This window comes from Aspergillus puulaauensis, chromosome 4 (assembly GCF_016861865.1).
Source record: "Aspergillus puulaauensis MK2 DNA, chromosome 4, nearly complete sequence".
NCBI lineage: Eukaryota > Fungi > Ascomycota > Eurotiomycetes > Eurotiales > Aspergillaceae > Aspergillus > Aspergillus puulaauensis.
This window is the reverse complement of record NC_054860.1, coordinates 3,080,233-3,093,990: the sequence shown is the minus strand read 5'-3', so window position 1 is coordinate 3,093,990 and position 13,758 is coordinate 3,080,233. Positions and strand designations below refer to the sequence as shown.

At 22.6% G+C, this 13,758-nt stretch overlaps 1 protein-coding gene across 1 annotated transcript; it reads right to left on the bottom strand.

Annotated features, from left to right (window-relative positions):
- Nucleotides 1-1,433: 1,433 nt before the first annotated feature.
- Nucleotides 1,434-3,150, bottom strand: APUU_41191S (U2 snRNP complex subunit CUS1; the record flags this gene model as incomplete). The annotated part of the gene is made up of 2 exons (XM_041704346.1): nt 1,434-3,026; nt 3,094-3,150. The coding sequence occupies 2 exons, from the start codon at nt 3,148-3,150 to the stop codon at nt 1,434-1,436; spliced, it is 1,650 nt and encodes a 549-aa protein (XP_041556941.1).
- Between the last annotated feature and the right edge of the window lie 10,608 nt (nt 3,151-13,758).

Sequence of the window (13,758 nt, the reverse complement as noted above, 5' to 3'; positions counted from 1 at the left end):
ACGGTCTACACCGTACCTTAAGCGTCCCACATGGAACTGAGGTCACATTTTCTATTAATTGTATCCATGATGTCTTGCGCAGGGCACTCCGACCGTGGCTGTCTTCTTCACCGATATAATATTACTAATTAAAGCCTTGACGAGCTCTGTATTGATGGTGTAATATCCATCTGTTCGACTTATCGATATCGCTGCCGATTGCATGCTTAGCGTTGGAATTTGCGGGCACACCCTGAACAGATTCTCATAGGTAACAATGACTCATAAAAGCAGGTACGGCGCAAAGCCCATGTCACACACCCATTCATTCGTAAAAGCGGGTGCCTAAGCGCCGGCGGCAGTCCGAACCCAGGCCCTGTTCTTGTGGCACAAACTCTACCACAGTGGCAGTGCCCTTGATTAGGTATTGGCTAAGTGTTTTCTACTCGTAATACTTTTTAGCGCACTCATGTGTAGAGCTGCTCCATGGCCAGCCGAGATTACAAATACGGGCACTCACAAGGCTTTCAACCTCCCTTGACATTGTTGGCTAATTGACTTAAGTCTGTGTAGGTAACGCACGCCTTTCAAGCGGAGCAACAACATTTCGTAGAGCGCTTCGAAACTAGAAGTCTGCTAGGTCAAGCAAAATGCTGGCTCTATCTTCTCTTCGGGGTACGATAGCAGTGTCTAAAAGCCGCCCCCGGTGGTTTGGTTGCACACCGAGTAGAATAGGCAAACATGGCGGCAATTTACAAACGCGCTGCGGGTCTTTCATTATGGGACCTCAGTCACCTCACGCGGCAGCCCAGTATCTAATGCTGTAATCATGGCAAACCGAGGCATGACCCTATGCGGCAGCGCACCCCATGCATGCTTCCTTCGTGTAGTACTCGAAAGCCACATTTAATACTGTACGGTGTCTTACAGTAAGCCTAATGCACTGTCGCAGGTTATAAGGTAGCGTTTCTTGAAACAATGGCAGCACTGTAGAAACCGTGATGGGAGAGTGCAATGTTAACACTCATCCCGCTGCACAACACAGTTTAGTATATACCAATATCTTCTTGACACCGACGCAGGATTAATCAAAGGGAAAACAAGTAGAGGTTGATGTAGAGTATGGCCAGAAGCTTGGTATCCAAAGTATAAACAGGGGTCTACAATACACTCATATGTATATCACAGTAAGAAAAGACCCTACTGTGAGGAGATCGAGTGAAATCAGTCCATTCTTTTAAGAAGGCTAGCCAAATGATGACTTGCTATTCCCCGGCGGTATTGACGAACAGTCGATAAATATATTAGATAGTGGGTGAAGAGTAGGTAGGGCTGCGAAAACAGAACGTTCCACTAGGCAGGTTTATGTCAGGGCAGTCATACTGGTCTGTCGAGCAGGTTATGAGATATTACACAAATTTTCCGCGACACGGCCAAATGAACAGCGGGACGCCCTAGTGTTTGGTTCTTTTCTCGGGTTTCAGTTTCTTCCTGCTTTCGTGGGCAATCATGTCGCTCAAGTCCTCTTGGAAGCCCCAACTTGGGTTATTTTCACGCTGTCTCTGGTTTTCGTATAGACTTTGCAGGCTATCTTTGTCGATTCCGTTATTTCCTTGCATCTCATCTGGATCCACGGACACGTCGACATCCCCTGGCTTCTTACGCTTCCGATTGTGGTCTTCAGCGCCCAGTACCGGCAAATTGTCCGCGGGCCGAAGATCGTACGCCCGGTCACCACCGAAAAAGCCTTGCACCTTTGTTTGTCTTTCAGGGATGACATGAAAGGCGCTTCGATGCCCGACAGACTCCTCGGTCTGTATACCATGGTAATGCTTCCGCACATCAAACTCTCCAGAGGCATTTTCTACATCACCCAGCTCTGATGGAACAGCTGATAGTAAGCCACTTGGGCTTTCAAGCCCGCTGGGGGTTTGTAGACCAGTGTCTACATCCTCGTCATCCATCTCTTCTTCCTCCTCCTCACTCTCCTCTTCAGATAATTCCGGTTCCTGTAACTCTCCCCAGAGGTCCCGTTCAACAGGTTCGCCCTGCTGCATGGTTTGTTGAGGTTGTAGGACCCCAAAAATATCACCTCCATATAGGGGTCTATTGTGTTCATCGACAGGAGGTTTGCCATAGCCTCCAGGATGGTAACCCCACATAGCACCCGGGGGCGGCGGTGCATTGAGACCTGGGATCTTCAACGCCGGGTAGGAAGGAGGGGGCCCATAACGCTGTTGGTTTATCAACCAGGGTGGGGGCGCGCCAGGGGGCATATTTAAGGCCTCTTTCAGTTCTGGGCTGAGCTCCCCGGGACGCAGGTGGCGCTGGTTAGTCTCAAACTCCTTTCCTTCGTAGTAAACCTCACCATATCGGGTAAGTTCCGGCTTGGTCTGGAAGCGGAAAAAGGCCTCATAGAGCTTCTGATAGTCGATATCAAGTCGACCCATTTTTGGCTGCACCCTCTCCCTCTGTTTCTGTTTGAGTGTCGCCTGGTCTTGTTTTTCGAGTGCAGCATCGCGCATTTCTGAAATCCCCGTTTCCTGTATGAACTTAGGTAAGGAAAACGGTGGTTTCTCGATTCCTCTCTTCGACGACAGGTATTCTCGCTTTAGGGACCAGTGAGATGGCACTGGGACAACATTTCGATGTGCCTTTAAATGAACCAGAAGCCGGGGATCCGGCGCTGAGGTATCTGTCCACTCCACTAACTCCGGTTTTCTGACAATTGCCTTCAGCTCGGCAACAGACAGTTTATTTAATTCTTTTCGCTTCCGCTTCGATAACGCGGGGACTTTGTCCTCCCCTTCTTCTGGGATATCGGCATCATCATCATAGTAGACCTCCGGTTTCTGGGTTTCGGTCTCGGTTGCCTTAAGGTCTTCGACCTCATCAAACTTGATGGCGATGTCCTTGTACATTTGCCATAGCGGGTCGTTGGCGTCATGCGAGATCATGGGTTCTGAATCAACATTATTGATCTCTAGAGCGAGTGATGATTTTGTCTCATGGTGTGTATCGGATGAGTCGTGGGCCGGTTCATTACCCTTGAACTTGAGTCAGTGTGTGTTGCTTTTATTTTACTACGGCAGGGGTGCTGGGAAAAGAGCATACCTGGAATTTCAATGCCTTTTTTCGCGCCCGTCTTAATTGGTTCTTGCTCGGCTTCATGGTAAGGAGTAATTGTGCAATCTAATCAATATATGGATTGCAGCACGCCCAGTTCTTCGTCGTCCACGGGGATGTTGTGGAAGTCTCCTCTGTAACGCGATGGAGGGATCCTTATCGATTTTGCCATTTTTAGCATGGGTTGTTTCTAGGGTAGGCTAGGTGCACCCCTAATGCAGCCTTAATTTGCTGATGGCGCTATTCCTATTCTGGGTAGGGCCTTTTAAGGTCGGGTGGAGGGATCACATACTCTGACTCGTCACGTAGCAGACCCACAACACTCGCAGCTCTGGGTAAGCCATACTCTGGTTGACCCCATTAATTTGAGAGTGTCTTCTTCGACAGGGCAAAACGCCTAGTTGACAGGGCACCTTCCTAAAACAGTATTACTCTTTTAGGATGGATGATGGTGTCTTAGTTAACAGGGCTTATTATATATATAACTATATAACTATAATTCTAATAAAGTATCTAAGGCTAACTTTATTATATAACTCTTATATAAAGTTAAGTTATAGATTCTCTTAGTAACTCTTCTAAGATTACTAGTAATATTAATATTCTAAGAGATACTAGATATCTAGTTTTCCAGCTATAAAATTAATATTTTAATCTGTTATTAGACCCCGGGTCTAGACATGCACAACCCGCCCTGAAATCCTGAACCCAATCTATGTCATGCTAGACAAGGTAAAGAGCTTAGTCATGCTATATATAACTTCCTGTAAAGAGAGGCTAGATAGAATATTATCTTTAAGTTTTATTAAGAATATAAGCTTTTATTCTATTTAAGTTATAATATATAATAGTATATCTAATATTACTAATTAAGAGACTAGATAAATAAGAATATTATAATTTATTTTTAAAAGAATCTTTTTTCTACTATTCTTTTTTATTATTTAATAAATATTAACTATCTATAATACTTCTACTATTCTACTAGTATAATATATAATTTTATTTTATTATTAATCTTTATTCTATTACTACCCACCTTATCTTCTGTCGCAAGACGGCGATCTCGATGAAATTAGTGAAGTGTTAAATTAGTTTAATTAATAGGGTCCGGGAAGCAGAGCTAAAGCTATTTAACTAGAATAATATAAGTCTGCTGGTATATAAATATAATAAATAATAAAAGATCTTTAGTATATATTAATAAGTAATAACTAATTATATTATAATAATAAGATTAAATAAGAAAACTCTATATTCTTATAAATATATATTAACTTAAATAAGAAATAGAAAATAATATATATATAAATAATAACTAGTAGTAATAATAGATTTTTTTACTTAATTATTTTTTAAATATTTCTTATATTTAGTAATTATTTTTTTAATATTAATAAGATCTTATTTTAATATCTATTAATCTTTATTAGTATTATATCCAGCCTAATATATTAAGTATTATATAAAATAAGTATAATTTTAGTCTTAATAAATAGATTACTTATTAATAATTTTTTTAACTTTTTAATAATTATTATCTTTAAAATAGTAGTTATTAATAATATATTCTAGCTTAGTATAATATCTTCTATAAGAATCTTTATTAAGATTTAGAGTAGGTTTTAATTAGATAATATATATAATAAAGTATATTTTCTAATTTAATAATAAATTTTTAAGTTAATAAACTTACTTTCTAATATATTTAATAATAGTAAATAGACTAGTATATTATTTATTAAATTTAAATAATAAATATTAAAAAATAAATAACTTATATCTATAATATAAATATAAATAAATAAACTTATTAGAATTAAATATAACTAATAAATATTTTTAGTTATATATAGTCTTTATTTATATTATAGTATATTTTATTACTTTTTTAATATTTAATCTAATACTAAAGTCTTATTTAAATATATATTTTAAAATATTTTAAGATATATATAATTCTATACTAAATAGTAACTTATATAAATTTATATTAGTAAATAAGCTCTATATTCTATTAATAATAATAATAATAATAGATATTTAGCTTAATTAAAATAAATCTTATATATAAATATAATAAAATATAATTTTAATTTATTAAATTATTTATTTAGTCTATCTATCTAATTATAAATAGTAAATAATAAAATAATATTAGTTAATATTAAGAATCTTATTAAATAAATCTTTTTAAAAGCTTAATATAAACTAGATATCTCTATTAAAGATAAAATCTCTTAGTAATCTTTAATTATAAAAATAAAAATAGTTTATAAAAGTAATATTCTATATAAAAATAATTTATATAAAATATCTAAAAACTAGACTAATATATTTAATAAATTTATTAATAAGTACTAGTATTATATCAAGATCCTGCTTATTATTAATAATTTCTAAAATATATTTATTAATAAGTACTAGTATTATATCAAGATCCTGCTTATTATTAATAATTTCTAAAATATATTTATTAATAGTAAAGCTATTATATAGTAGATATATAATAAAATCTATAAATATTAGATTAAATTATATAAATATAGATAGAATAGACTATAATACTTTATATAATAAATAATAATAAATATTATTTTCTAAATATATTAGGTAATAACTAATATATTTATATAATAACTTTTAACTTTTATAAAATATAATTCTATATAAAATATATATATAATTATTAATATCTTAGTAACTATACTTATTATAAATTATAGTAAATATTTCAGCAGCTATAATATAGAATATATAAAGCTAGAATTTATAAATAATAAATAGATATTTATTAATATTATTTAGAGTCTTATATTTATATATATAAAGTAAGCTATTTTTAAGAATATAAGATAGAAAGCTTATATTATTATTATTTTATAATACTTTAATTATAGTAGTAGCTTAAGTATCAGATAGATAGCCTTTATATAAATATAGTTTAAAATCTTTAAATAGCTAAATATTAGAAAATAGTAGATTAATAAAAATAGAGTAATTAATAAAATATTTAGTATTTTAATTAATATAATTATTAAAAGATTCTATATACTTAGGAATAGTAGGCTTAATATTAATATTAAAGCTTTATTTATTTTTAAAATAAGTATTAGTTTTTAGACTATTTAGGTCTAGTATAAAGGTAATAATAATTTAATTAAAATAAAGTAATTAAAATAAAATATCTAGTATAATATTAGCACGTCCAGGCTTATAAAATATTATTAATTAAAATTATTAAATAAACTAACTAGTATATATTAAATATAGATTTAGATTTTCTAAAATAATAGTTTATATAAATAATTATTTTAAAATACTAATAGTAAAAGTATAATTAGTATAAATAATAATTTATTTTATAGATTTAATCATATACTAAATCTTATATAGTATTTAAATAAGATATAATACTTCTAATTTAATAAATTAGTATAATTACTTATCTTTAGTAAGTACTCTACTTAGAAATAAGATAATATATATATATATATTTTAAAAAATAATATTAAAAGATTATTATATATATAATTATTAGTATTATTAATATAATATACTATAACTCTATAATCTTTACCAGAAATATCTAGATTAATATAAAGTATAATAGATAAATTAAAATAATATAAAAATTATAATTTTCTAAACTAAATTTATAAATTATTAAATATAGTAACTTTTATAAAAGTAAGATTAATTAAATAAATATTTTTTATATATTCTTATTTTACTTATTCTTTATAAGATACTTCTTTAAAAAGTAATATTTTATATATTTATAGTAAATTAATATATACTATAAAATATTTAATATAATAATAGAACTAACTAGTAAGACTTATATAATATTTAAGATTTTTTAAGATATATAAAAACTTTAATATTAATATAATTTTAAGCTTTTTAATAAAAATTATTAATCTTAAAATATTAATATATTATCTGAGTAGCTGTACTAAAAAAAATTAATAAATACTTTTATGGACTTTAGCTTAATATTTATATATTATAGTTAACTAAATACTATTATTAAATACTTAAAATACTTTTTTAGAGTTTTTAAAATAATTATAATATTATTAATATAAGCTTTAGTAAATATAATAAATTTATATAATAATAAATTTATTTAGTATTAGATATAAAGTACAGAATTAATATATTTTATAATAATAATATAAAATATTTTTTATTCTTAATAAAATATAACTACTAGATATTTTTAATAGACTCTTTTAATAGACTATTAATAAAAAAATTTAGTAGTATTAATAATTAAAATAAATTAATAATTATATATAAGATTAATAATATCTTATTATATAAATATAAAGTAATAATTAGATTCTGACTCTTTATTTATTTTATATAAATTAATTATAATATAATTTTTTTATTTTACTTTATTAGTTTATAGATTAATAACAGTATACTAAATAATAAATATAAAAAATCTAATAAAGATATAATTAATTATAATTTTTATCTTATTTAGATTATAAAGAAGATTAAAGATTTTATTAATTATTATCTTATTAGTAGAACCCACGCAGTAAATATAAGATTAAAATAAATATTATTTTTAATTATTTTTTATAAAAATCTTTATTTATTAGTCTTTAGGAATATTAACTATTCTAATATTAAAATTATCCGGGTTAGCCTAAATATTAAATTAGTTAATTAGATATTAATACTATTTAGTTAAAGATTTATCTTATTTATAATAGATAGTAACTCTATTTAATAATATACTTATATTATTAGAAAGTACTTTTTATTTACTTAATAGTTTAAGTAAATTAAGATATATATATATTTTATTTTTATTTTTAGATTTATTATTATTTAAAATATTTATAAAAGTATTTATTAAAGTATATTCTATATAGTACCTGTATTTATAATCTAAGCTAGACTAAAAATCTTAATATATATTCTTAAAATTATAATTAAGTAGATTTAGGCTTAGTTCCTCCAGTCCCTTAAGACTATTATTAGAATATAAAAACTTAATAATAAGTAAGCAAGCTCAGCTACTAAGTAGTTAATATAATAAGTAATAATATATTTATAGTTAAATATAGTATTAAAGTAGATATATTTTTTAATTAATATAGAAATAAAACTTTTATTAATTATTTTAATAAATATAAATTTATTATTTACTAGATATCTATATACTGAGATTTTATTAATTAGTTCTTAATTATTAATAATTAGTCTATTATTAAGCGTAAATATAAAGTCTTAGCTAGTAGATAAAGACTTCTATAAATATATAGATATCTTAATATAGGAGTATATAAATAATTTAGTATAAGTTAATATATATAAAAGTTTTAGGTTTAAATAAACTATTATTTTTTATATAGTATTTAATAAATATAATAATATTTCTATATAATTTAATAATAATAATTAACTAGCTACTAAATATTATAATATCTTACTTAGTTATAATTTCTATATCTAGGAGTAATTTAGCACTAGAATTCTTAATTAAAAAAATAGTTATAGATAGTTTTATAAATACAGGATCTTTAGATATCTTATTAAAAAAATATAGATTAAATATAGTATATATATTAGAAAAATATTTTAATCTTAAACTATTAATAGTAATAGACTGCTTTACAGGTTTAATTTTAATTTTAAAAATTAAATATAAAAATTTAGTATTATTAATAAACTAAAAGTATCTAGTATTAAGTATAACTTTTTTATATATTTTAGTTATATTTATACTAGCTAGAGTAACTATACTTTAGTAAGTTTATAGTAAAACAGTATTTAATTTATAATTATAATTAGATTTAATAATATATACTTCTAAAAGTATTACTATAAATATAATATAGAAAGCAGTAATTAAAATATTATTTATTTATAAGATAAACTTCTTTAGTTAACTAAGATTAATACAGTTCAGAAGATATCTATATAGATATTTATATAGTTTATTATTTAATTTAAACTTAGTATAATATATAGAGTAAACTAAGTATAATATTTAGAATACTAGATTAATATCTTTTTTAATACTAACTATTATAGTATTAGTAAAATTAATATTAGATCTAAAATTAATATTTATTTTAATATTAACTTCTTCTATAGTACTACTATAATATATAGAAGAATCAGATAGAAGATATTTAATATATATAATAAATATAGATAAAACTAAGAATCTAGTTAAGCCTATAAGTAGGAGTATAGGTATTATTTAGAATATAGATATAATAAATTATTTTATATAGTAAATATTATTATTAAAAGATATTTTAACTTTAGTATTATAGATATAGTTATTATTTAGATATTAATTCTAAGATTAATAATTATTATAACTTCTATTATAATTTAAATTAGCTTAAGTAAGCTAATTTTAATAAGGTTCTATAAAAGACCTACTATATAAAAATCCTAAAGAATTAGTATTAAAATTAAAATTAAAGAATAAACTTTAGTTTAGGCTTTAGTTTTATTATAAATAAAGATTTTAGCTTTAATATAGATTTTATAAAGTATAACTCTAACTATATAATTACTAGTAAAATAGTTAATATATAGGATAGAATATTAGATTATTTTAAAAATAATATTAATTAGTAGATTATTATTATATATTATTCTAATTATAGGGACTATTATTATAAATATTATTATTATAATAGGATTTAGGACTATTATTATTATTATAAGATTTATTTTTATAAGAATTATATTTAGTAGATAGATTCTGCTATAAGTATTTTTTATATTTAAGTTACTCAAGGAATTAAGTAAGTAAAATATTAGTAGTAGATTTAGATATATTTCTTTAAAGATAAGTATTAAAACAGTTGTAAATTATAGAGATCTAATTAAATAGATTAATAATACTAGCTATATAGTAGTAATAAATAATATTCTTAATAAAGAATTAAAGAATATAGCTAGTCTTAATATTAAAGTAACTATAGTTTAAAATATATAATTTCTATAATACTATTTAAAGATTTATTTTAAAATAATATAAGAGATATATTAATTAATCTTACTTTATAAAGATAGTATATAAAGTAATCTTTTTTAAATTAGTAAATTATAAAATAAACTAGTATAATATAATACTATAAAAATAAATCTAGATATTTATTTTAATTATAGACTTTTTTTTATATATTATAATATTATAAATATAGTTTATAAATATATTTATATCTTTATAATATATAGAATTATATTATTATTTAATTAAAATATTATTAATTATATTAGACTAGAAGAAACTAATTTTATTTATCTTCTAGTTATCTATATAACTAATAGTAGTATTAGAATTAATAAGATAGCTATTAATTAAAAAATCTTTAAGTATTTAAGATTTTTTATTACTGGTAGGGTTAGCTTACTAAATATTAGTAACTTAGTATTAAGACTAAGATTAAGATTAAGCTTTAATAACGCAGGCTTTAAGCTGATTAATACAGATATTTATTTACTATAATATAAGTAATATATCTACTAAAATAGGTTTAGGCTATATTATAAAGACTTACTAAGACTAGTTCTAATTTATATTATTATTAAAAAAAGTAAAGGCTTGATTATAATTATTATAATTTCTATAGTTATTATTAAAATCTCTAAATATAGGATCTCTGGAATAGTATTAATTTTTATATTTTATTAAAAAAATAAGATTTTATATTATTACAGCAGCAGCTATTTTATATAACTTATTAAATATAGTAAGTAACTTAGTAGTAATAATAAATAAAATATAAGAGCTTCTATACTAATTATTATTATAAAGACTATTAAAGTTATTTATAAAATTAAATTTAATAAAATTAGTATAGTTAGAGAATCTTTTAAAAGTTAAATATAATTATAAAAAACTTATAGATTAATATTTTTATTAATAACAGAAGGACTTATTAATAATAGTAATAAAATAAGATACTAGATATATAATAGAAGATACTATAATAAAAAAATTTAAAAAAAAAATAATAGTAGGAGAGATAAAGAATCTTTTAATAAATTTATTATTAATAATAAATAAGATAAAATAGCTTATTAAATTTAAATAAAACTAATTACTAAAAGATAGAGCAGGCTTAATAATATTAATTTTAAAAATTTAATTATTTATTACTTAATAAAGAAAAGTATCTATATTATTAATTTTAAAGTATTTAATTAAATAATAGAACTTCTTAGTAGCTTTATAAATAATAGAATATTCTAATACCTAATTAATAAGATACAGAATAGTTTTTAATAATATAAAAGAAATAATAATAGATAATAAATAAAAAAATAAATAAATATTTTAATTAGTAAACTATCTAGTAAAATAATTAGTAGATTAATAGTAAGTATTTAATTAATAAATAAACTTATTTAAATATAGCTCTAAATAATTACTTAATAAACTTAATAATATTAAAGATAAAGGAAATATATAGTTAATAATTTTATTTACTAGTATTATTTCTAGCTAGTAGTAAAGCTTTACTAAGTAGAATAAGCTTTAATAAGAATAATTATTAATTAAAGTCTTAATATAATATTTAATAAAATATTCTAATAAATATAATATTTAAATAATTAAAGCTTTTAGGATTTAATAATAATAATTTTTAGATATCTTTAATTAGTAGGATATACTACTACTGTTATAAGATAGTAATCTTAATAAAATTAGTAAAGTATTAAATTAGTTTAATTAATAGGGTCTGGGAAGTAGAGCTAAAGTTATTTAACTAGAATAATATAAGTCCGCTGGTATATAAATATAATAAATAGTAGGAGGTCTTCAGCATGTGTTGATAGATGACAACCAGTCATATCGCGACATCTTCTATCTGTAACTTTAGGTTAGGAATATGTTATACGCTGCTACCTGCAGATACTGTATAATAGTGTCTTAAGTATATTATAGCTGCTAAATAGTTATTATATAATATATAACTATATATTATACTACTTAGTTCTTAACTAAAAGAACTAGTAATTAGTTTTATTAAATATAGATTTATTTTTTATTAATTATATATTATATCTTTATAATCTTTAGAGAATTATTATATTAATATTATAATTTTATAATTCTAATTACTTCTCTTCTAAAGACCTAATATATATAGTTATAATAAAATCTAAAACTTAAAAATAAATTTAATATTATAATATATAGAACTAAATAATCTTTATTATATAAAATAATATAATAATATAAATCTTTAAGATAATAAATAAAAATAAAGAAATTATAGATAGTAAAAAAATAAATAATATTATAATTTATTATTTAAGTCTAAAAATAATAGAAAAAGACTTATTTTAATTCTAAAATTTAATATAAAATAATAATAATAATCTATAACTTAATAAAAATATTAAAGATTTTATTAAAAAGAAAAAAGTAATTATATAATATATTAAATTAATATTATTATAAAAAAATAAGTTACTCTAAAAATAAGACTATATATAATTAATAAAATTATATAAATAAATATAAAGATACTATTCTAAAATATAATATAATTAATCTTAAATATATTATAAAATAATTAATCTTTAAGATTAAATAATCCTAAAGATTAAAGAATAAGATTCTTAAAAAAATATTTATATATAAAGAAATTCGCGGGCTATAATTTATATAAATATTTAAATTAATATTTTTATATAAAAAACTATTTTTAAATATTTTTAGAATATTATAAAATAAATAAAAATAAATTATATATTAGTATTTCTAATAGCTTCTAGACTATAAGACTAGAAAAAAAAATATATATAACTTTATTAAAAATCTTTATATAAAATAATTTTAATAATAATTTATTTTATATAATTAATAATTTAAGTATATTATAGTAAGAAGTAATAATATTTTATTATAATATAAAATAATAAATATATTAATTAGTATGTAAATTTATATAATATCTTAAAAAATTTAAATAATATCTAACTAAATTATAAAAGGTAATTCTATATTCTAAAATATATTATAAACTCTATAAAAAAATAATATAATATTTATAAAAACTAGAAAATTATAATATATATATAATATATTTATTAATAATTAAATAAGTAATCTTAGAATACTATAATATACTAGAATTAAACTATAATTATAAAAATTTTAGAGAAATCCTAGTTTATAAAATATATATATTAATAAATAATATATAAAACTTATCTAAAAAAATATATAATAATAAAAATAGTTATAAAAAATTATAAATTTATAATAAAAGCTATAAGTACTAATATAATATCTAAAAAAAATAAAAAATATAAAAATATATAAAGATAATTTAGACTATTATAATTATAGTAAAACTAAATATATTAAATTATAATATTAACTAGTAAGTAGTAGAGTATACTTATAAAAAGATAATATAAAATTTAATAAAATTATAGATAAATTAAAAAATTTAAGAATTTAAAATTTTATATAATAAAGATACTAGATCTTTTTTTTAAATTATAATAATAAAAGATAATTATATTTATAATATTCTTAAAAAAAAATAGAGATAATTATAAAAAATATAAATTTTATTAAATTCTAATATAAAAATAAGTTTTATAAACTAATATTAAATTAAATAAAACTTATTTCTAAATAAT